Raw genomic sequence first — 24631 nt, 5'->3', positions numbered from 1 at the left:
TTTTCCAGTTGCAGGATCATATGGTGTTATTGTACTCTCCGAAGTGGTTCGTACAGTGCTCTGCACACAGCAAGTGCTCAGTAAATATGATTGAATGAATGAATGAAATGGCATGAAGTGCTTTAGTTTCCTAGTTTCTGCTTTTGATAGGGGAAATTAGAGAAGTGGTTTAATTATCGAATGTGTCTCCATGAGGCATGTTTTCCTGAAGAGAATTGCTCAACATTGTACAGCAATATTGCTTCTTCTTGAATTATGCAGATAAAACCAACATTAGCAGTACTGCTTCCAAACCCATCCCAGGGTGCTTGATGTACTCAGCTAGTGCTCTTTGCTCCTCCCAACTGTCTCTGGCTCCCAAAGCTTGTGCCTCCCTCTTCAATAAATCCATCAGCTGTATTTATTGAGCAACCATTGTGTGTAGAGGACTCCCCTAAGTGCTTGAGAGAGTGGAAAAAAAAGAGCTAGTAGACATAGTCCCTTCCCTCAAAGAGTTTACATTCTAGCAGGGGATAACTATTGTTCATGCCTCTTTCCTGCCTGGAACACCCTCTCTGTTTCACCAAATCAGGTTGTTCTTTTTCAAAATCCTCTTAGAAATTCACCTCAATCATATTTCCCTCCTCTTCCCGACACCTTTAGTTGGGCCCTTCTGTGCTCAGTACATAGTGAGAAGCAGCGTGGCTCAGTGGAAAGGTCACGGGCTTTGGAGTCAGAGGTCAGGGGTTCAAATCCCGGCTCTGCCAACTGTCAGCTGTGTGACTTTGGGAAAGTCACTTCACTTCTGGGCCTCAGTTACCTTATCTGGAAAATGAGGATTAAGACCGTGAGCCCCCGTGGGACAACCTGATCACCTTGTAACCTCCCCAGCGCTTAGAACAGTGCTTTGCACATAGTAAGCGCTTAACAAATACCATCATTATTATTATTAGGTACTCAAGGAATACTATTAATCAGTAGTATTAATTGAATGCTTCCTATGTGCACAGCACTGTACGAAGTGCTTGGGAGTACAGTATAACAGAGTTGGTAGACATGTTTCCAGCCCACAGTGAGCTTACAATGTAAAGGGGGAGTCAGGCATTAATATGGATAAGTAACTTATATAATTTAAAGATACAATCATAAAAACTGATAGTGATCAACTTGATTCAGGGTTTAGAGCCCCAATCCCAGAAGCAGTGTGGCCTAGTTGGTAAACTGGGAGCCAGACGACCTGGGTTCTAATCCCAGCTCTACCACTTGCCTGTTGTGTGACCTTGGGCAAATCACTTAACTTTTCTCTGTGCCTCAGTTTCCTTGACTGTAAAATAGGAATTAATTAAATACCTGTTTTCCTTCCTACTTAGGATATGAGTCCCATGTGGGACCGGGACTGTAACTGACCTGATGAACTTGTAGCTACCCCAGCACTTAGAACCCTGTTTTACATACAGTAAGCGCTTAAAACATACCATAAAAAATTCATTTTCTTATCACCTCTCTGATAGTCTGGGTGGCTTCAGGGTGTTCCCAGAGCCTCTGAGTCTAGGCTGCGTGGCAGTAGGGGAGAGGGAGCCAAGGGCTGCCAGCATTCTGTGACTGCAGCTGTATTGAGCATACAGTTCACATGCTCCAAGGACCTGGTACAATGTGCTTCTTTCTAAATCATCATCCCTGGCCAGTGTCTCTCTAGTCTGGATAACTGGAATTGACACGAATTTTTGGAAATCTCTGTATGAATCTACTTCTGTAGGTCTAACCTAGTTTTTTTTTTTTAAAAAAAAGCAGCAGGCGGAGTCTCTTCTAGAGTATAGCATTAAGGAAGATGGACACCTAGGAGCAGATTAGAAAGCAGTGACTAGTGCTGAAAGTGGAAAGCCAACAGCACTGTACATCTCAGCAGACTACTGTTGCCTTTTCCTCACTAGTCTCCCTCTCTCCAGTCTTTCCCTTTTCCAGTCCATACTTGTCTGCCGCCTGTGTCATTTTTCTAAAGTGTTTTGCATCTGTCTCCCAACTTCCCCAAGTCTCCCAAAAGGACCCATGTTTTCTGCATCAAGAAGAATCTCCCGACCATTGTTTTAAAGGCACTCCACTAGCTCTCTCCCTCTTACTTTTCCATTCTCTTCTCACCCAGCTTTGTTTCTCTCAAGCTAACCTCACTGTCCTTGTATCAAAAACTCTTCTGCCTGTGACCCCTTGCTCACACCCTTCCTCAGGCATGGAACTCCCTTCTTTGAATCCACTGAACCACAGTTCTCTCCATATGCAGAGCCCTGCAAAAAAAGCTCTCCTTGGCATTCACTGATTAAGCTCTGTCTTCCCGGGTTACATCCTTAGATTGATCAATCAATTATATTTATTGAGGACTTACTGTTTGCAGAGTGTCATATTAAGCAGTTGAGAGAGTACGGTACCATAGTTGGTTGACACAATCCCTGGCCACAAGGAGTTTATAGTCTAGAGGGGAAGATGGGCATTAAATTGCAGATAGGAGAAATGAGAGAGAATAAGGATATGAACAGAAGTGCTGTGGAGTTGAGGGTGGGGTGAATGACAAGTGCTTAAGGGATTCAAATCCAAATGCGTGAGTGATGCAGAAGGAAAGGTGAATATGGAACCGTGTGTGTGCGTGTGTGTGTGTAAGTTTAGGAGGGCTTGGAAGGGAAGAAGAGAGGTGGGCTGTTAGATTTATGAAGGATGAGGCAATTCCAGGCCAGTGGGAGAACATAGGCAAAGGAATCAGCAGTGAGATAGATGAGATCAGGATACCGAGGGTAGGCTGGTGTTAGAGGAACTGCCTTTAGCACTTGTATTTGTTCCCCTGCGCTTTACGCTTGTGCACTTTTATCAACTTAGATATGCAATAAGCACTTGAAGAATACCATTGAATATATAATTTACAATGATTTATGTAGGTAACTTTTGCTATCAATAGCTGCATTGTTTCTCCTCTATTTGAAAATGGTGTGTGTTGGTTAGCCTTACCCTGTTAGAGTCTCTCCTGAACACTTCATATGGTTCTCTGCACATAGTACGTATTGAATCACAGAAAATATCGAGAGGTTCAAATAGGTTTTAAATGAATTTGTGAATGAGAGCCCCAGTATAGGTTGCTAGAGGAATGAGTTAATGAATGTTCAAGACCTCAGGGAAGGTTTAAGTATGTTTATGGATTTTCATCAGTACAGAGTAGATATAGAGAGAAATATTTTTTAAGAGGGAGAACCATTGTCATGATAATGGCCGCCAAGGCAGCCACCTATAATACTGTTCCTCTTAGCATCTTTTGATGTCAGGTGGATTTCCAGGATGTCCAAGATGGGAAAATCTGTAGTGCCATGGATTTGAAAGGGGAGGGAGTTCCAGGCAGGAGGGAGGGCAAGGACAAGGATCTGTGTTGAAGGTGGAGTATTCAAGAGCAAGACAAAATAAGCAGGTTAGCCTAGTAGTTCCAAAAAGGGCGAGATGGACACTGGTGGGTGAAGAGAGCTGATGGAGAGCCTTGAAGCTGATGGTCATAAGCTTCTTGATGTGGATGGAAAAGGATAACCATTGGGGTTTTTACGGCTGTGTCGTACTGGCCTCTCATTACATTTTTCTAATATTATGGGTATCCTTTATGAAAAATTGTTTTACAAGTGCAATTATGGTTATTGACTAACTTCTAATTGAGGATTGTAATGCTTTGAGTCAGAGCGGGTAAATTAGATTAAAGTATCCAATGTATAAAATGTATTTACTTTCTAGAGTGCTGGGTGGACTTTTAAGAATATGCATTCTTAACAGCACTGTTAAGAGTTAGTTCCCCATATGTAGATTGTATTCCTAGTGCGTACAGCCTAGCCCATTGTATGATCACCCAGAATAATTTTTCTCTTAAAAAAAACACAGGCTTTAGGATCTTGTGTATGGAATCCTAAGCCTGTCACAGCTTTCATCATGCCATCTGCTTCAACCTGAGCTGTGTAGATTATGCTGGCAGACTTTCTGAAGTTGCCATGGATTATGATAAACCAGGTTTGGTATAAGAGGATTGATTTTTCTGAAGAAAAAATTGGTGCTGCATGTCATTGACCTTAAACTCAGCATTGAAAGATTCTCTCTGCTTGCCCCATTCCTATTATTTTTTTCGCCAGTCACTGCAACATAATGATGCATGATAGAATGCATTTCTTGGCTGAAAGGTCATCGATGTCTAATATTGACTGTTCTTTTCAAATTAGGTGGCATATAAACAGGATTCTAGCCATGCTGCTATTATCTACAGGTTGAAAGAAAAGATTTTTAATCGATTGTTCACTTCTTCCAGGAAGTCCTTCCAGAACTAACCTCTTATATCTGTAGGATGCTTGATGACAAGGGCTGCTAATCTTGTAATTTACCTGCTTGTCATGCTTCTCCCCATACATTCTTGTACTTATCATTGTTCAGTTTGTCATTGACTGTTCAGAGAGCCCATGAGGACATTACTGATGCTGTCCTTCGAATAGCTGTCCCATGGCAAGTTGAAATGGGATGATTGTAAAGAAGTTGGACAGAAGAAACACAATCTGACTACTGAGGGACTACCATACAGTGAGAGTGGTTTGCACAGTATCACTGGCACTCTCTTGTCCCTAATAATTGTGGGATTTAAGTACTTGAGATGTGCTGAGCACTGTATTTAGTGATGGAGTATAGTCCAGATAATCAGGTCCCTATCCCACAAAAGGCTTATAGTTTGAGTAGGAGGGAGATCAAGTACTGAATCCCCATTTTACAGATGAGGAATCAGAGGCACAGGAAGTTGTCACCCAGCAGGCAAGTGGCAGAGCTGGGTTTAGAACCCAGTTCCTCTGGTAACCAGGTCTGGGTTCATTCCACTAGACCATACTGTTTCCCTGCCACTTTTGAGTCCTTATTATGTCAGACACCAAGCTGTGCTCTGGGGTAGACATACTGCCTCCAAATCTACTTCCTCATCCACTACAGTTAGGCCTTTTGCTCACTCCCTTTACTTTCCACTAAGACTGCCCTCTCTGAGGTCGTAAGTTTTCTCTGCATAGCCAAGTGCAATGAGATCTACATTGCCCTAGTTGTCCCTGATCTCTCAGCTTGCTTTGATGCTATTGACCACTCCCCCTCACTTGAAAACACTGCCTGACCTCCTCTGCTCCCACTTCTTAAAGTCACTCATTCCTCCTCCCCTCCCTTTCTGCTATCTTTAGCCTCTCACTTACTGGATGGCTCTTCCTTCTGCAGTCAAAACACTCAAATCTTCTATACATGGGGGGGAAAAAAGGCTTTGGGTAGGAAGATGAGGAGTTTAGTTTTGAACGTGTTTGAATTGTCCAAACAGTGAGGTAGGTGCATAGTAATCAAATGAGTCTGTTTCCCATTTAGGGTTTTCAATTTGAGGTAGGGAGAACACTTTTGCAGATGAGGAAATGGAGGTACAGAGATATTAAGAGGACAGGATCACACAACAAGAGACGGTAGGGTTGGGACTAGCACCCTGGTCTTCTAACTCTGAGATTCATGCTCTTTTAACTAGACCACCCTGCATCCCAGGATTAGGATGAGAGCCTATTGGAGATCTTGGTGAACATGATCCCAGTAGAGGTGAAAGGGACAAAATTGTGATTACTGTGGGTCAAGTATGGAGTTGGTGGAGAGGAAGTGGAAGCCACAAGTGTATGCCACCCATTCAAGGAGTTTGTGTGGAAATGGGAGTGGGGAGAAGAGTGTCTTGGGATCTATAGAGACTCATAATGGGTTACAGGAGAGAAAGTTAAAGATGTTTGCTAGTACAACCATCAGCGCTTAGAACAGTGCTTAAGTGCTTAACAAATACCATTATTATTATTACCATTCAGATGGATGTCAAGGTGGTGAATCATCGTGGTTCCTCCAAGCACCTCTTAATATGTTACAATCCAGAGATCTGTGCAAAGCTGTTTTCTGTGTGCCCCAGGATTTGTAAACTCTATTCCTGATGCTAGTTGCAGTAGAATCAACTCCTTTCTCACCCTCTTTCCACCCCACCCTTCTGTTACCAGACACTTTTCAGACCCCTTTCACACTCCTTATGGACTGAACCACATTGTGTGCTACACACTTTTGGTTCTTTCTTTAACTTTTATTTCTAATCTTAGTGGCTTCCTGCACCTTGCTGCTTCCTATTTGCTGGCTTGCAGCCCAATTTTTCTGCCTCAGCTAAAATCGCAAGGACAGAGTCCGTGGGCAGCAGCCCTTCCCAAGAAGCTGCTGCTGTCCCCTTCTCCTCCACTCCACTTTTAAGGGAGCGACTCACGAAGAAAGGGGATGTGAGTATGGTCTCTGGTGGAAAGAAAAAATATCGGTCCTCTACCATAGGGAATGCTGTTTTGCCTTCACGCATTAGATAAGATGTTTTTAGTTGAAGCACTCACAATGGCTCGGATTTTCGTCCTTCCCAAAACATTGTAGCAAAGAGGCATAGAAGAAATTCCTAAAATAGATGGAATTCACCCATAGTGATTGCCTTAAGGCTCCCCCCCACGAACCTCTATCCTCATAAGCAACATTCCCTCAAGCTCTTTCAGCAATGTGCCAAAAATAATCTTTCCAAGGAAGCAAAATCTTCTCCAGCACTTTAAAACTGCTCAACACATGTTTTACTTAGAGGCACCAACAAACTGGCTAGGCTTTTCCCATCACCAGCCTGGGCAAGGTTCATCCAAGTATTTTTTTTTCTTCATAAAAATGCATCATCATGCTGTAAAATGACATGAATGAACATAGAGTGGATTTGCTATAAGTCACTGGTCAGGAATCCTGGATCCTCTCATCAATTGTGAATGCTCTCAGGCCAGTCACAAAAAAACTTTAGGAGGATGCAATGCTCTATCAATGCTCTGAGTGGATGCTATGTTCCTTAAGGGCATTCAAGCAATGTCAAGATGAACTAGGAAGAATTGTAATCAAAATAGGGTGGACAATGACAGCCTTTGTAAATACTGGTCATGCAGACATATGTGAAGTCTCGTGTTTTGGCAGGCATGCAATATAACACACTCAAGTTGTACATGCCATTTTGTGTAAGCCCATCTGAAGGGATCTGGGTCTACCACACTTCTCCCAGGTGGGGTTGACACCCTGCTTGCTCCACAATCTTTGTGTTCCCTTCCCAGGCCCCTGTGCACATGAGCAGACGGAGATTGCACTTGTCTGCTGTGTGACCTTGGGCACGTCACTTAACTTCTCTGTTCCTCAGTTACCTCATCTGGAAAATGGGGATTAAGACCATGAACCCCATGTGGGACATGGACTTTGTCCAACGTGATTAGCTTGTATGAACCTAGTGCTTAGTGCAGTCCCTGGCTCATAGTAAGCGCTTAAAAATACCATAAGAAAATTGGAACTAAAGACATCCTGTACCATTTTACAGATGAGGAGGTTAAAGTGACTTTGCCAAAGTGTCACAGCAGACAAATGGTGGAGCTGGGATTAGAACCCAGGTCCTCTGACTCCCAGGCCTGTGCTCTAACCACTGGGCAACACTGTTTCCCTTCTTTGTTACGCTGTTTTATCATTTGATGCTGAGTATAGCCTGCAAGTGACACTGATAGAACTGCTTAAAGAGTTGGATAAGATGCCGGTGGTGTGTCCAGTCTTATAGCCAGAAAAGGTTAAATAGCACTACAGCTTTGTACATGTTTAGTTTGGTCTGGAGCCCAATACCTTGCTCCTGCCACAATCTGACGGTCTCCCAAAGGATGCGCTGGATTTCTGGATTCTATTTTCTTACTTCCTTGTCTATTATAGTTAATGTGTTGTCAGGTTAAATAATTCTGGGACAGCTTTTAGCTCAGTTGCCTAGGTAGAGTTTTGTGTGTGTTTTCCATATTGCAGGCTGATTACTTTGATTTTCTTCAGGCTTCTTGTCAGTCCATACTGCCCTGCTGACACTTGCATGTCTTTTTCTGGTGTGTGCTTCCAGGGTGCAGTTATCTGCTGGTAGGAATTCATGAATGACTGTCTTTAGGACTTTGGACCTTGCACAGTTGAATAAGACATGGTACATAACGTCCGTTCAATCGTATTAAATGCTTACTGTGTGCAGAGCACTGTACTAAGCACTTGGGAAAGTACAGTGCAACAATAAACAGTGATATTTCCTACCCACAACGAACGTTGATTGTGTCTTTTAGTAGATTGTGTCTTTTAAACTGTGAGCCCACTGTTGGGTAGGGACTGTCTCTATATGTTGCCAACTTGTACTCCCCAAGCGCTTAGTACAGTGCTCTGCACACAGTAAGCGCTCAATAAATACGATTGATGATGTCTTAGGAATTGCTAAAAACCCCAAACTGCATGCGCACACAGTCCAAACTCAAGGCATAATTACCAACATACCTTTGATTTTTGCAATTAGGAGCTAGTCCTGAAGGATAAGAATCTGACCTGTGGTTTCTGATTAATGTCACTGATGGAACAGGCACATTTTAGTCAGAAGCATGGCAACGTTCATCCGGCCGCCTTTTGCTATCAATGCACTTTATCGATTAAAAAAAATCTGTTTACAGTTGGCTTTTGTCCATTAATACGACAGTCAAATTTTGTTGCGTTTTGAATGTCATCCGTAGGTCAGCACTACTTCTTCAACTGCTGAGTTACCACAACTATCCCATATTGGCACTAGCGTGAGCCCCACCCATAATGAATCCTATTTACTGGCTCGGAATAATGGCAACCCAGAGACATCTATTGTCTCCAGTCTTCCTCAGAACAATGGGAGACCCTCTTGTGATGAGCTTGAACAGTTGATAGAAAATATGTCACAGGTAAGAAAGCACGCCTGACCAATGCTAATGATTATAATTTGTTATATGTGTAATTTTATAGTATTGTAATCAGAGGGTGATTGGCATTTAACTTTGGGAATATGAGTGAAAATGGAGTTATCCATGTGACAGAAAAGTGATTGAACTGTTTGGCTGATTAAAAAATTGCTAAATAATGTTTATTTAATGCAAATGATATGTTGGGGTCAAATGACATATCTTGTTGTGACTCAGTCCCCTTTAAACTTCACTGATTTACTTTGGAATCATTCAATGGTATCTATTCAGTGCTTACTATGTGCAGAGCACTCGCTTAGTACAGTGCTCTGCACATAGTAAGCGCTCAATAAATACAGTTGAATGAATGAATATGCTAAGTGCTTGAGAGAGTACAATGACCTTGCCCCTAAGATGTTTACAACCCAGAGGAGGAGCTTTACAATCTAGTATGTTGAGGCATTCCTGCCACAGCACCACAGTTCCATTCTTGAAAACCCCAAGTTGCCAAAAAAAAAACAACCCCTCCCAAAAAACACAACAAAAAACCCAGCTTTGTCAGCCCTTTGTTTCAGTGGAAATAAGGGTTTTTGACGAAGATGGTAGAAAATCCCATCATAATCAATCAATGGTATTGATTGAGCACTTACTGTACTAAGTGCTTGGGAGAGTACAATACAACAGAATTGGTAGACATATTCCCTGATCACAACGAGTTTACAGTCTAGATTATTTCAATTTAGTTGATTATATAATCAACTTTGTTCTATCAAATTGAAATAATACCTGGAGCAGAGCCAAGTGAACTATTCTTCCCCTCCTTTAGTTCCCAGAAGAGCAAAAGCCCAAGCAAGGACTGCGTAAGTCCACCGCTGCTGAGACTCACTCTTTAAACAATCTTGTGATTTGTTCTGAGCTGGCCCATTTCCTGGCTTTTTGCCAGCCTGCCCACGCTGGCAGTAGTAGGAGTAGCCAAACAGCTACCCCATCAAATTTCTAGCATTCTGCAAGTGGAGTGTTGTAGTAATAGTCTTTATTAAGTGTGTACTGTGTGCAGAGCACTGTATTAAAGCGCTGGGAAAAAGAGTATACAGGTGAGAATTAGATATGGACCCTGGCCCTCGAGGGCGTCACAATCTTATGAATAGAAATCAGAGGGGGGGTGCAGGGGAGACACAGGACCCTTCCCCAAGTGAATCAAGGAATTGAAATTGGTCTACAAGGGGACTGGAGAATGGAGATAAGGGACAGGGTACCTTCTATTTAGACGGTATAATGAGAGGCACAACTTACACCTAAGGCATGACCTGAGGGTTACAGTACACTATGAGAATACACTACGTATTCATGGCCCACATTAAGAGAACTGGGCTCTCTTTTTCTTCCGTCATGTTCTTTCCAAGTCATATTCAAAAGGGTTATGACAGATCTACTCTATCTAGGAAGCACTTCAAATGATCTTCAGTTGTTGTAGTCTCTAGAATAGAGAAAATGACAAAGTGTTCTTCAACAAAACACAATCCACTTCCCTTCAAAGTGGTACAAAGGATCATGTTAAAACGTTTGGCATACCTGCAGATGATTTGTTTTTCCTCTGTCTTTTCTGACACTTTATTGTTGTCATTGTTGTTTCCTGAATAGGGTCGTCATGTAGAGACTCTAGAGCTTGTCAAACCTATGAGTGGTGGCTTGGGGTTTAGTGTTGTGGGATTGAAGAGTGAAAACAGAGGTGAACTGGGAATATTTGTGCAAGAAATACAAGAGGGCAGCGTGGCACACAGGTAAGATCACTTATACGTTCTTTTCTTTTGCTGTTTTGATGACCTCACATTTAAATTGTTTTGACACCTGATAATTTTTTGATGTTTTTTAAAAGTCAGCCTCAGAATTTCATCAACCTGTTTCTGAAGTTCATCTTCCTTAAATTCCCATATGAAGTAAGACTTTAAAGGAATACTAATTTTATTGTTGAAACAATCTTGAAAACAGTGTATTTCTAAAGTGGGATGTTTTAGTTAACTGGGCAGTAAAAACAGCGGCAGTAAACACATGCTGCATATCTACGTTAGCTTTATAGATGAACTATGAAAAATCTCCAGCTTGTGTACAGCAAATAATAAGCACTTAACCAATATCACACTTTATTTTCATTTGCTCTTCCTCCTTTGTAAATAAGTGTATATGTCTCCCCATTGGACTGTAACTCTTGAACATAGGGGTTGTTAGTTTTTGGTGGGGTTTTTTTTTCATCTAATATACTTTCCCAAATGCTTAGTGTTTGCCCAGTATATGTTCAATAGATACTACTGATTGATTGCAGACCACTGCACTAAGCACTTATGTGAGCACACCAGAAAACAACGCACATATTTCCTCTTTTCAAGGGTCTGATAATTTGAGGGTAGTATGCAGGATTAAGTATTTGCAAATAGTGGGGGCAGGAGGGTGAAAAGAATAATAATAAGGATGGTGATAGCAGGAGTAAATGAATAAAGAGTAGATTATATAATTGGCAATATGTTCAGAAGGGCTGAGAATGGGTATAAATATGTAAGAGCTAAGGATGACTATTTTGTTGATGCAACATTAGGTGTTGGGAATTCCATCTTTGAAACCCTTCTGAAATTACATCTGTTCCAGGAGGCCTTTCTTGAGTGATCTCTCATCTCCCCTTAGTATCTCTTCTGTATCTGCTGCTTATGCAGCATGGTCTAGCAGAAAGAGTACAGGTCTGGAATCTGATCCCAGTTCTGTCACTTGCCTGCTGTTTGTCCTTGGGCAAATCACTTAACATCTCTGTGCCTTAGTTTCCTCATCAATAAATGGGGGTTAAAAACGTGTTCTCCCTCTAATTAGACTATGAGGCCCATATGGGACAGGGACTGTGCCTGACCAGCTTATCTTCCTTCTACCCCAGTACTTAGTATTATGTTTGTAAGTGTAAGTGTTTAACAGAATTATCATCATTATTATTCCATGCTATTTAAGCACTAAAATGCACCCACCCCTCTAGCACTCCTGCAATCATCTTCACACTCTTATGTCTTCCTGTCTGTAACTTATTTTAATGTCTGTCATCCCCACTAGACTGCAGGCTCCCTGAGAGCAGGAATTATGTCTAATGATTCTATTGTAATCTCCTTAGTACTTCTTAGTATAGTGTTCTGTTCACAGGCGATCAATACATTGGATTAATTGGGAAAGCTTCCCCTTTAAAGAGTTAAAAGCCTTGCTGGCAAAAATCATGTCTAATAACTCTGTTGTACTCTCCCAAGTGCTTAGTACAGTGGTCTGCACACAGTGCTTAATAAATCCCATTGATTTTGAGTGGACACCACTGCATCACCCCGTGAGTCATCTATAGCATTCCTATCCCTTCCTCAACCTGGCAAGTCGGTCTTCCAAGTTGAGCAGCCCAGTGTCAGAAAGGTAAGCAGGATCCCCAAAGTGACCTACCATTGCATGGTCACCCAGTCTAATCAGAAGGCACATATCAAAAAACTCCTGCAACTGTGATGTGGCAGATACAAGAAAATCAGGTTGGACACAGTCCCTGTCCCACATGGGGCTCACAATCTTAATCCCCATTTTACAGTTGCGGTAACTGAGGCACAGAGAAGTTAAATGACTTGCCCAAGATCACACAGTAGACACATGGCAGGGCCAGGATTAGAACTCAGGTCCTCTGACTCTCAGACTTGTACTTTTTCCACAAGTCACAATGCAAGTTGAACAATGCTGAATTGTGATCTAAAACAGGAAGTCAACACCCTTCCTTTCATTGGGTTGATAATGAAGTTACGGTATTCATGTTAAAGAGCCCGTGGTTCCCATTTAGATTTTTTTACTTAGTGTGGCCCAGTGTAGATATGCATTAATAATGTTGTTTGTTGATGCATCTGAAAAATTGACTCAGTTCTGTACACAGTGACTGGAACAAAAAGGTTAAAGACTCAAAGTTAAGAAGAAGCGGAAGCTTCCCTTCAGTGTTAATCATTGTGAGTACCTAAGGTAGAGCTTATTTAGTATATGGACAACTGTGAAAAGTGAGACAGGAATAAGGAGAAGAGGCAAAAAAAGTTCTTCCATTTGAGAGTAGCCATGAGATTGTCTTCAAAAAGAGCTGGTTATCAGAGGGGCCAAAGTATCTAATAATTATGATATTTAAGCACTTACTGTGTGCCAAGCACTGTTCTAAGCACTGGGGTAGATATAGGGTAATGAGGTTGGACACAGTCCCTGGCCCGCATGGGGCTCACAGTTTTAATCCCTATTTTACAGATGAGGTAACTGAGTCACAGAGAAGAAAAGTGACTGCCCAAGGTCAAATGGCAGATAATAATAATTGTGGTATGTAAGCGCTTACTATGTGCCAGGTACTGTGCTAAGCACTAGGGAGGATACAAGTAAATCAGATTGGCCACAGCCCCTGTCCCCTTGGGGCTCACAGTCTCAATCCCCATTTTACAGATGAGGGAACTGAGGCAAGATGAGAGACGTGAAGCAACTGGCCCAGGGTCACCCAGCAGAGAAGCGGCGGAGCCTGGATTAGAACCCATGACCTTCTGACTCTCCGGCTCATGCTCTATCCAGTATAACATGCTGAGCTGAGATTAGAACCCACTTCTTCTGACTCCCAAGTCCGTGCTTCTGCCACTGGGCCATCTGGGTAGATAAGATCACAAAGTGTGGAAAATACGGTAGAAAAAAATATTAGGACCTTTTTTTAAAAAAAAAAAAATCCTGCAACCTTGTAATTTCAAAGACTGATGCTTTATATTTTGGTTATTAACTGTTATTCCTCCGTGATAGAGATGGAAGGCTAAAGGAAACGGATCAAATCCTTGCTATTAATGGACAAGCTCTTGATCAGACAATTACACATCAACAGGCTATCAGCATCCTTCAAAAAGCGAAAGATAATGTCCAGCTAGTTATCGCCAGAGGCTCCTTGCCTCAACTCATCAGTCCGATAGTTTCTCGTTCCCCATCTGCTGCCAGCACAGTTTCAGCTCACTCCAATCCGGTGAGTATATTACTGGACTTTCTTCATAATTTTAATTTTCTTCATAATTAAAGAAAAGGATGCAAGTCTATTTGGCTGCCTCCTGGGCCTATAATCATTGGTACCTTAGGCTATTTGTGCCCCTCGTGGGCTTTTTCCTCTTGTTCTCTTTACCTAACCTGATTGGGAAAATCACATTATCCTGAGGGGAGGTTAAATGATGATGATGATGATGATGATGGCATTTATTAAGCGCTTACTATGTGCAAAGCACTGTTCTAAGCGCTGGGGAGTTTACAAGGTGATCAGGTTGTCCCACGGGGGGCTCACAGTCTTAATCCCCATTTTACAGGTGAGGTAACTGAGGCACAGAGAAATTAAGTGACTTGCCCAAGGTCACACAGCTGACAAGTGGCGGAGCAGGGATTTGAACCCATGACCTCTGACTCCAAAGCCCGGGCTCTTTCCACTGAGCCACGCTGCTTCCCTCCTGCACATGCTGAAATAACCTCTACTCGGCCTCAGATGAATTAGTTGGTTCTATGGTTTGTACTTAGTTATCCATCAGAGGATCAAATTTTGCCGCTGTAGGAGCCTCCAAAGTTATGTCTTAGACATCTTTCTAGTCAAGCTATGTAAAACCAGCTCCATCCTTAACCCAAATCTTTTATGCCAAGCACCTTTTCCATCACCCCAGCATTCCACATTCCAGTTAGTCTTCTCATGCCCCCTTCTGCCTCGTTTCCCCAACCACATCGCCAACATGTGGATCCCACCTCTGCGGACCTTGTCAACCCTCTTTCCCGCTGGCTGCAAAGTCGAGGTACAGGGCAGCAGGATTGAGGGAGAGCATGCAGTGGATTGAGAGGAGGAAGGAGGGCAGGAAAGACCCTTGGGTTTTCTCTTCTAAGCCCCCTCCTCCTAGCCAATTGACTTTGTTTTCTAGGGTGTACAGGCCACTGGGAAGAGAAGGGACTGGGTAAGCCACCATGTTGGAATCCACCATTGAGGTCGGCTGCATTGGAGCTGTAGATTTTTTTTTAATTTTCTGAAAATAGAATCAAAACAGAAGGGACGAGGGGAGGTTATAGGAAACCTGCTGGGAAACCATTAGGCTTGAAAGATGGGACAGGGCCAATTTCCAGGCAGATTTGCTAAATTTGAATTCAAGCAGAAGTTATTTTTTTGCATCCCCCTTGTTCCCAGCTCATCTATGCGGAACTGTGAACTTTATGAAATTGAGGTAATAATTCTGATTAAAACCCGTTTCCAATGAGTAGGGGAAATTCGGGAGGGATTAGTTTTATAAAATTTGCATAAAATACATTTAATATCCAATTTAGTGACCTTAAAAGCATGGTTTGAATTAATGGAAGATTTAAAAACTTACAAGCAAATAAAAAATGATTAAATAGAATAAGTGAATAATAGAATACTATCAATCAGCATTCTATTATCAACCTACAGTGGTCATCATGATCATTCTGATGCCTTTAGTAGGAATATTCCAAACCATTCAAGACAAACATGCAGCTATCATACATCATTGAATGTAGAAGCAATTCAGAACATATTTTTGAAGTCCCTAATTAAGTAATATTATATGTCATTTTAATTTGTAGGAATATCACACAAAGTAGTAAGGTTATTAACTTGTTGATGAAATCGTGGTATCCAACCAAGCAGGATAAAACAGAAGAACATAAGCTGTGCCATTCTGGACCATCAAAAGACTGCCTAGGCTAATAGTCTGTTTCTGGTAGCAGAGGACATTTGGAAGACTAGTGTGATGGCTGCTGTCTTTCAAATCTCTGGGCTCCTGTGGCAAAGCTGCATTTTTTTTTTTTAACATTTGCCACCAAATATCATTTGGGATGTCATTTTAGCAATCAACCATCTTTTCTAGTTATTTATGAACTTATACAGATATTATTCTTTACAAGATCCACTGGCAGCACATGGAGACCATTGAACTGGTGAACGATGGGTCAGGCCTAGGATTTGGTATAGTGGGAGGAAAATCAACTGGAGTCATAGTTAAAACCATCCTGCCAGGAGGAGTGGCTGACCAGGTAGGTTCACTAAAATTCTTTTCAAGTTACTATAATTTATTGTTTGTAATTACTTTTACAAAAACCTTGGGTTTTATTTGTATTAAAGTGAAGGATGGAGTGTGTGTAAAAATCATCAAGCACCGTTTCGACTTCAGAACTTTTAAATCCTGTTCTCATCACTAAACCATGATATTCATTTTTCAGTGGTGATTTAGAGAGGGATTGTTGTCCTTCATTTTTGACACTACCAATGGTGAAATCTTTACCGTGGGTGTGGGTGAAATGTCCTTCCACACTGTGTGCATGTAAAGATGATTCTCCTGCTGTTCAGCTGTAGGTCCATGCAGACCCTATCTCTGTTTTCCAGTCAGCCTATTGCTATTCCTGGTTTTTATGAAGATTTTGATTTTGGAGAGTCACCTTTATCCCATTTGCTGTCCACCAGCCTGGTTTCTCTACTGTAATGGTCTCCTGATATTCACGCTGCTCTGTCATTTGTGATACAGTACTTTGTTATCTGTATATAGTTTATTCTATCCTTCCTGGCTTATTTGTGCCCCCTTTCACTTTATTATAGAGGCCGTTTATCCAGTTATCTAGTCATATCTTCTTCCGTAATGAAGTTATGTCACTTGGACACTGCTTTGTTGTTGGTCATCTTTTCCTTTTCATTTGATAGGGAGAATGGTTTGTAGGTGACATTGTAGTTTTAGGTCTGTGGTAGTTTTAGGTTTCTCAGCTATACAGAAGATAGAACAACATTATAGCCTTATAGATCTTCAACTTGTATGAAGCTTGAAGTTCTGTTGTCAGTCTCCCCAAAGCCAGTATGGTCTCTTTTCTTCCACTTTGTCTATCCATGCAGTATTGGATACTGTAATACCAGGTAGCACAATTTCTTTTTCACTTTAAGATTGGTATTGCTGATAGAACTCTTTTTATGTAGGTGGGTATATAAGGTTAGATTTATTTTCAGGCTTATTGTTAGTGTTTGTGCAAAGCGATTCATAATCATTTGCACATCTTGTGTATTTGCCCTAAGATCACAGTCCACAGGATATGATAGTCTCCTGGGTGCCTGTCAAAGACTTTTAATGATTCTCATGTATTCATTCAGTAGCATGCCTGTTGTATTGAGAGCACTGTACAAGGTTGAGAAGTAGCATAGCCTAGTGGAAAGAACACAGGCCTGGGAGTCCACTCAGTCCATATTTCTCCACTCCTCAAGAACCTCCAGTGGTTGCCCATCCACCTCCACATCAAACAGAAACTCCTTACCATTGAATTTAAAGCACTCAATCCCCTTGTCCTCTCCTACCTCATCTGGCTGCTCTTCTCCTACAATCCAACCTGCACACTTCGCTCCTCTAATGCCAGCCCGCTCACTGTACCTCAGTCTCATCTACAGTGCCTAAAACCTGTCACCCATGTCCTGCCTCTGGCCTGGAACACCTTCCCTCTTCATATCCGACAGATGATCAGTCTCCCGACCTTCAAAGCCATATCGAAGGCACATCTACTCCAAGAGGCTTTCCCTGGCTAAGCCCTTATTTCCTCTTCTCCCTCTCCCTTCTGTGTCACCCTGATTTGCTCCACTTATTCACCCCTCCCTCAGCCCCACAGCACTTATGTACATGTCCATAATTTATATTAATGTCTGTCTCCCCCTCTAAACTGTAAGTTCATTATGGGTAGGGAATCATTGATAAACAGTATCATAGCATGGAGGTAACCAAGTGTACTGTCCCAGGAACACAGTACAGTGCACTGCATACAGTAAGCACTCAATACAATTGATGTACAGATCGTCAGGGGATTAGTTTCCCCTCTATATTTGTAGGTATGTGCAGGCTCATACTCTATCCTAATCCTCCTTGACCTCTCAGCTGCCTTCGACACTGTGGACCACCCCCTTCTCCTCAACACGCTATCCAACCTTGGCTTCACAGACTCTGTCCTCTCCTGGTTCTCCTCATCTCTCTGGTCATTCATTCTCAGTCTCTTTTGCAGGCTCCTCTTCCCCCTCCCATCCCCTTACTGTGGGGGTTCCCCAAGGTTCAGTTCTCGGTCCCCTTCTATTCTCGATCTACACTCACTCCCTTGGTGATCTCATTCGCTCCCACGGCTTCAACTATCATCTCTACGCTGATGACACCCAAATCTACATCTCTGCCCCTGCTCTCTCCCCCTCCCTCCAAGCTCGCATCTCCTCCTGCCTTCAGGACATCTCCTTCTGGATGTCTGCCCGCCACCTAAAACTCAACATGTCCAAGACTGAACTCCTTGTCTTCCCTCCCAACCCCTGCCCTCTCCCTGACTTTCCCATCATTGTTGACGGCACTACCATTCTTCTCGTCTCACAAGCCCGCAACCTTGGTGTCATCCTCGACTCCATCTTTCATTCACCCCTCACATCCAAGCCATCACCAAAACCTGCTGGGCGCAGCTCCGCAACATTGCGAAGATCCGCCCTTTCCTCTCCATCCAAACCACTACCCTGCTCGTTCAAGCTCTCATCCTATCCTGTCTGGACTACTGCATCAGCCTTCTCTCTGATCTCCCACTCTTGTCTCTCCCCACTTCAATCCATACTTCACGCTGCTGCCCAGATTGTCTTTGTCCAGAAATGCTCTGGGCATGTTACTCCCCTCAAAAATCTCCAGTGGCTACCAATCAATCTGCGCATCAGGCAGAAACTCCTCACCCTGGGCTTCAAGGCTCTCCATCACCTCGCCCTCCATCACCTCGCCCCCTCCTACCTCACCTCCCTTCTCTCCTTCTCCAGCCCAGCCAGCACCCTCCGCTCCTCTGCCGCTAATCTCCTCACCGTGCCTCGTTCTCGCCTGTCCCACCGTCGACCCCTGGCCCACATCATCCCGCTGGCCTGGAATGCCCTCCCTCCGCACATCTGCCAAGCTAGCTCTCTTCCTCCCTTCAAGGCCCTACTGAGAGCTCACCTCCTCCAGGAGGCCTTCCCAGACTGAGCCCCCTCCTTCCTCTCCCCCTTGTCCCCCTCTCCATCCCCCCATCTTACCTCCTTCCCTTCCCCACAGCACCTGTATACATGTATATATGTTTGTACATATTTATTACTCTATTTATTTTACTTGTACATATCTATTCTATTTTATTTTGTTAATATGTTTGGTTTTGTTCTCTGTCTCCCCCTTCTAGACTGTGAGCCCACTGTTGGGTAGGGACTGTCTCTATATGTTGCCAACTTGTACTTCCCAAGCGCTTAGTACAGTGCTCTGCACACAGTAAGTGCTCAATAAATACGACTGATTGATTGATTGCTACCAGATCCAGATGATTTACCCTTTTTCATGGCTTTAGCTGCTGAAGTTACTTCAGAAGTTGGAGCTAGAGACATGCCTTCATATTTAGGTAATTTTCCTGTTCCTTAAAAGACCTTCTCCTTAACTGTGGAAGACTACATTCAGAAGATTGATTTATTGTGCTTGTTATCTGTGTGTCATTCCTTTGTGATGAGGGCGGTTCCAGCTATCTTCTTTAGTGGTACTGTAGTGATATGGATGGCATTATTAACTTAATTCATTCAAATGTATTTATTGAGCACTGATTGTGTGCAAAGAACTGTACTAAGCACTTGGGAGAGTAAAATACAACAACCAACAGACACAATCCCTGCTCACAATGTAAAGAAAGCCCCTCCCCAACTCCCAGTACCAAGCACTGCCCTGGGCATCACACCCTGGACCACAGGGCATGGACTGACTGATGGGAGAGGGGGAGGTGGTGCTGGAGGAATTAATTTTGCTGGAGCCACCAGCCAGGACCGACATGTCCTGACTCAGAGGAATGGCTGGGACCCATCGTTTGATGAATAAGAACACTGTCAATCCGAGGGATGACTCCATGCCTGTCCTGGAGAATGGGGAGAGGTATTGTTTGGGGTGACAGGAAATAGTTTAATTCTACAGTGGGAGGGATCCTGATTAGACTTTTCCTCTAGACTGTAAGCTCGTGGGCAGGGAGACTCTGTTGTATTGTACTCTCCCAAGCGCTCACTACAGTGCTATACACACAGTAAATGTTCAGTAAATACCACTGATGAGTGGTCAGCATATTGGCCGCCTTTGGGATTCCACCAATGGTCATGCATGTTTCTTAGCTTAATTGTTATGTCTTTTAGTAAGCTTTTGTGGTCTCCATTTGTTATCATAAGTGCTTATAAAAATTTGATGTTTTAGTGTATGCAAGGGAGTGCTGCTTTTTTTTAACAGTTGTGAGGGCCCTTTTCAAGTGGTTTTGTGCACAAAGGAAGCTGGGTTACCTTATGCTTTGTGGGAAGGGACTGTCTCTACCAACTCTGTTGTATTCTCCCAAGCACTTAGTATAGCGCTTCACACACAGTAAGTGCTCAATGTATATCAGTCATTAAATATGTTGCCTCTCTTAGTCTTCCATTGTCTATCCATCATCTTGTCTATTTTTTTAACTAAACCTGCCTTTCCCATTTCCTTCCTCCCCTCTCCCAGCATAGAACACCTAACTCCAGAAGAGACTATTTTGGCATGGAGGGGTGGATAGCTACTTGGCTCTTGTAGTCTGTGTTTCATCTATGAACTGTCCAGGGAAAAGGAAAGGTTCCTCCATTTCTCCCACCTGGAGGGAACTTGACAGGACTGAGGCTAGGTGGCAGGATCATCTTCCCCCTCCAAATCTCTGGTTGGCACTAATTTTGCACAGGACAGTACCTGGCTGTAAAGCAGCTGCAAACCCCTTGGGTGGGCAGCAGACTATTTTTCATTACCCTTTCCTTCAATTTGGTTATACATGACGTACCAAGTATGGTGGGAAAACCCAGTCACATAATTCAAATCACCTATTTACCTCTGAATGACTTAATGGAACTAAATCTGGAAAAGGTAGTAATTCATTGTAAGCAGAATACATGTTCTTTTTATGTACATTTCTTTAACTTCAGTGTGTAATCTTCAACAGTAATGAACTCAAATTTATCTCTAAACTGGGATCCCACTCTCAAAGTTTATATGTGGATATGGATAATGTATTTTTTTTTTTTTTTGCCTCTTCCCAAGATGAGACTGTGAGCCTGTTGTTGGGTAGGGACCGTCTTTATATGTTGCCAACTTGTACTTCCCAAGAGCTTAGTACAGTGTTCTGCACACAGTAAGCGTTCAGTAAATACGATTGAATGAATGAGCATATGATAATTCGGTAACTTTGAGATGATGCAATTTGACTTGTTACTGTATGATTATGTATAACCAATTGGTCACTTCTTCCTCCAGCATGGGCGATTATGCAGTGGAGACCACATCCTGAAAATTGGTGATACCGATTTGACAGGTATGAGCAGTGAGCAAGTAGCACAAGTTCTCAGGCAGTGTGGAAACCGAGTGCAACTGGTGATTGCAAGAGGTGTTATGGAAGAGTCACCACTAGCAACTTCCTCAGGCAACCCATTGTCATCTTCACTTCCAGCCATGCCAGAAAAACAGGTAAATAAGTGGAAACAGGTCCATCTAAATTGAAGTCAAAAGTGGTGGAATTTCAATGGCCTGTCTGAGATATGTAGCCTGAAGAATCGCCATGGAAAAAATGGCTATAGATCGTCTGTTTGTTTACAAATGTTGCCTTTTAAGCTACTTACTTAGTAATTACCAGATTAACTTTAGTTTACATTGTGCATGGTTTGGCTAACCTAATTTTAGGGGTCTATCCTGTCCATGCAAAGAAAACTGAAGTGTTCTGTGTCTGACGGCTTCTTCTATGTTTCCTACTTTTACAATTTGTGTAATACAAGGCTGATGAATCCTGAGTCCCACAGTGATTACTCTAAGCCATCTATATTTCTTGGGGTTGCTCATCAGTTTGTATATTTTCAACTACAACTTCTATGCTATTAAATTGTAAGCTTGGAGCAAGGATCATTTGTTTTGTTTCTGTTTTAATCTCTCAAGTGCTTAGGAACACAAGTAGTAGTATTTATTGAGTGACACCCCATAGGTGTTTAGTGCATACCATCGATTGATCTCTGTATCTACCATCGATTGCCAACCGTAAACTTACAAATCTTGGCATTCATTATCTTTGACTCTTTTGTCTCCTTTACCTTTCCCATTCAATCTTTTCCCAAGGCCTATTGGTTTTTCCTCTCATATTTCACAGCAGAAGGGGAGTCCATTCTGAATTAGGGTTATGGGAATTCAGGGTATCGTTATAATGTTGGAAAAAGTTTAGAAACAAGCATTAAGGAAAGAACATTATTTTCTTGTTGAAATTGCTAGTACTGGTCATTTGCTCACAACTACCTTTATCTGTTGATTAGTATGAAAAAAGGTCTGACAATAGTTATGAAGAGTCTTGAAATCTGAACATTTCAGAAACTTCCTTGATACAAAACTTTTGTCAATATCAAAACTGTTGTTGAGAAGCATTTTTTTTCAATTATATCTGCTTTTCTGAGCATAAAAAAACCCAATTTAAATGGGGTAGCACATGTAATTGATCCATTCACTTATTTTAACCTGGTGAAAGTTATTCTTTTAAAATAAAGGCTTTTTTCTCCCTCTTTCCATTAAAATATTTGGATTGTCGTTAGTAGAAAACGTAAAATTTTCCACGAGTTTTAGGACTAAAGGATACATTTTGTTGCTATTTTTTTGCAACAAAAGAAATATTGTTTGGGGAAGCATTTAAAGGGCATTCTTCTGTGGTAAACAAAACATTGTATTCAGCAATAAATAAATGGATTTTGTCCAAAACCACTTGATGTAATGAAAGCTTAAAAATCTATTTTGTGTGTATCATCATTTTTGGAGATGGTGCGTCTTTTGAAATCATCTGATAGTCAAATTGCCACTCTCTAAAATAGCACTTGCAGAAGACTTATTAAAAATAGCAAGCACATTTGTTTCAACTGAACCAGATTTCATCCTGTCATTTTCTTGTAATTGTCTAAACGCTAAACTTTTGCTAAGTTTTCAGAGGAAATTATGTGTAAAGACGAAAAAAAAAGCTTTCCATACCATTGCAGTCTATTGAGTCTAAGTGTCAGTGGCTCATAGTAGGGATTTGACTTCATCTGGGGAAAAAACAAAAATTAATCTAAGTACAGGTCAGATAGCATGTGATCTGAACTTTGCCATGGTAAATCAAGGGCACTGAAGTTTACATTACCCATCCTGAACCTGGGCACAACAGTCAAATCTACTGAAGCTTATCAGTTTTACTAACTTGAGTTGCACTAACTACATTACTGCATCTATTGGCTAATATTAAATGTATTAGCTCTTAATTATTCCATTTTTCAGTAAGCACTTATTTCACAGATTGAACTGAGCTAGTATTGATGAGATCTGGATCTTAGATGAAAAAGGGATGTTCGGCCCAAGTTTCTTTCAGTTATAATAGTAAAATGGTAATGAACTCATAATGAGAAGCAGTGTGGCCTAGTGGATAGAGCACGAGCATGGGAGTCAGAAGGACCCGGGTTCTAATCCCGGCTCCACCACTTATCTGCTGTATGAAATTGAGCAAGTTACTTCACTTTTCCGTGCCTCAGTTACCTCATCTGTAAAATGGGGAATAAGACTGTGAGCCCCATGTGGGACAAAGGGACTGTGTCCAACCTTGTAATTACCCCAGCACATAGAACAGTGCTTGACACATAGTAAGTGCTTAAGAAATACCCTTATTATTGTTTTTATTAAGTCACTTCACTTCTCTGGGCCTCAGTTACTTCATCTGTAATATGTGGATTATGACTGTGAACCTGACGTGGGACAGAGACTGTGTCCACCCTGACTAATTTGTTTATGCTCCAGTGTTTAGTAGAGTGCCTGGCACATAGTAAACTCTAAACAAATACCATTTAAAAAAATACTATTATGGGGTCAGACCTATGCTCCATATAGCCCAGGATTCTGTCCCGGAGAGTTGCAATAGGATGCTTGGAAGTACATATGATTGCCCCCTTGACTTGCACATTATATGTGTTTATGGCATTATTTTTACATAAGGATGGCATCTGCTCTGTTCTATGGGCTGCGGTCTTTGTGTGATGTTGTGCTTCTTGAAGATTTGTTTTTTGTCTGGATTTAAAAAAAAATATATAGGTGGAGGTTCCTATAGAGAAAAATGGAGAGGGTGAGAAATTTGATGTGGAGCTCACCAAAAATATCCAGGGATTAGGAATAACTATTGCTGGCTACATTGGAGACAAACATTCAGGTAATGTTTAATATTAAATGTTTATAATATAGTTTTTGTATGCTATTTGCCATGATGTTTTTGTAGCTTAAGAGGTTCCATGGGAACTAGAAGCTTTTAAAATATTTACGTAAACCAAATTAAAATGTAACTTAATACATAAATATATTCCATGTGTATATTAATATAGATGGAAACTGGGTGGTCTATTGGAATGAGCAAGGCTTAGGAGTCAGAAGACCTGGGTTCTTATGAAGACTTCACCAGTTGTGTGACCTCTAGACTGTAAACTTATTTTGGGCAAGGACTATATCTGCTTACTACAGTGCTCTATACACTGGAAATGCTTAATAAATGCCATTGATTGATTTGCTTTACCTCAGGCAAGTCACTTCACTTCTCTATGCCTTAGTTCCCTCGTCTGGAAAACGGGGATTCAATTCTCCCTTCAACTTAGACTGTGAGCCCCATGTGGGACTTGATTATCTTGTGTCTACCCAGCACTGAGTACAGTGCTTGATACATAGTAAGTGCGTAACATGCCTCAATTATTATTGTTAATTTAGACACAATATCCTGTTAAA

The 24631-nt window shown here is 41.9% G+C and overlaps 1 protein-coding gene across 9 annotated transcripts in view; it reads left to right on the top strand.

The window, feature by feature from the left end:
- The window catches only part of MPDZ (multiple PDZ domain crumbs cell polarity complex component), a 160162-nt gene that overhangs the window by 31654 nt on the left and 103877 nt on the right, over positions 1-24631 (top strand). For all 9 annotated transcript variants that reach the window (XM_038769591.1, XM_038769588.1, XM_038769586.1 and 6 more), the window contains exons 4-9: positions 8592-8789; positions 10428-10567; positions 13599-13812; positions 15735-15863; positions 21125-21334; positions 23954-24068. In XM_038769591.1, the coding sequence (XP_038625519.1) occupies positions 8592-8789; positions 10428-10567; positions 13599-13812; positions 15735-15863; positions 21125-21334; positions 23954-24068 (1006 nt within the window). The remainder of the gene's footprint in view (positions 1-8591; positions 8790-10427; positions 10568-13598; positions 13813-15734; positions 15864-21124; positions 21335-23953; positions 24069-24631) is intronic.

This window comes from Tachyglossus aculeatus, chromosome X4 (assembly GCF_015852505.1).
Source record: "Tachyglossus aculeatus isolate mTacAcu1 chromosome X4, mTacAcu1.pri, whole genome shotgun sequence".
NCBI classification, from domain to species: domain Eukaryota; kingdom Metazoa; phylum Chordata; class Mammalia; order Monotremata; family Tachyglossidae; genus Tachyglossus; species Tachyglossus aculeatus.
This window is presented reverse-complemented; position numbering and strand designations above follow the sequence as displayed.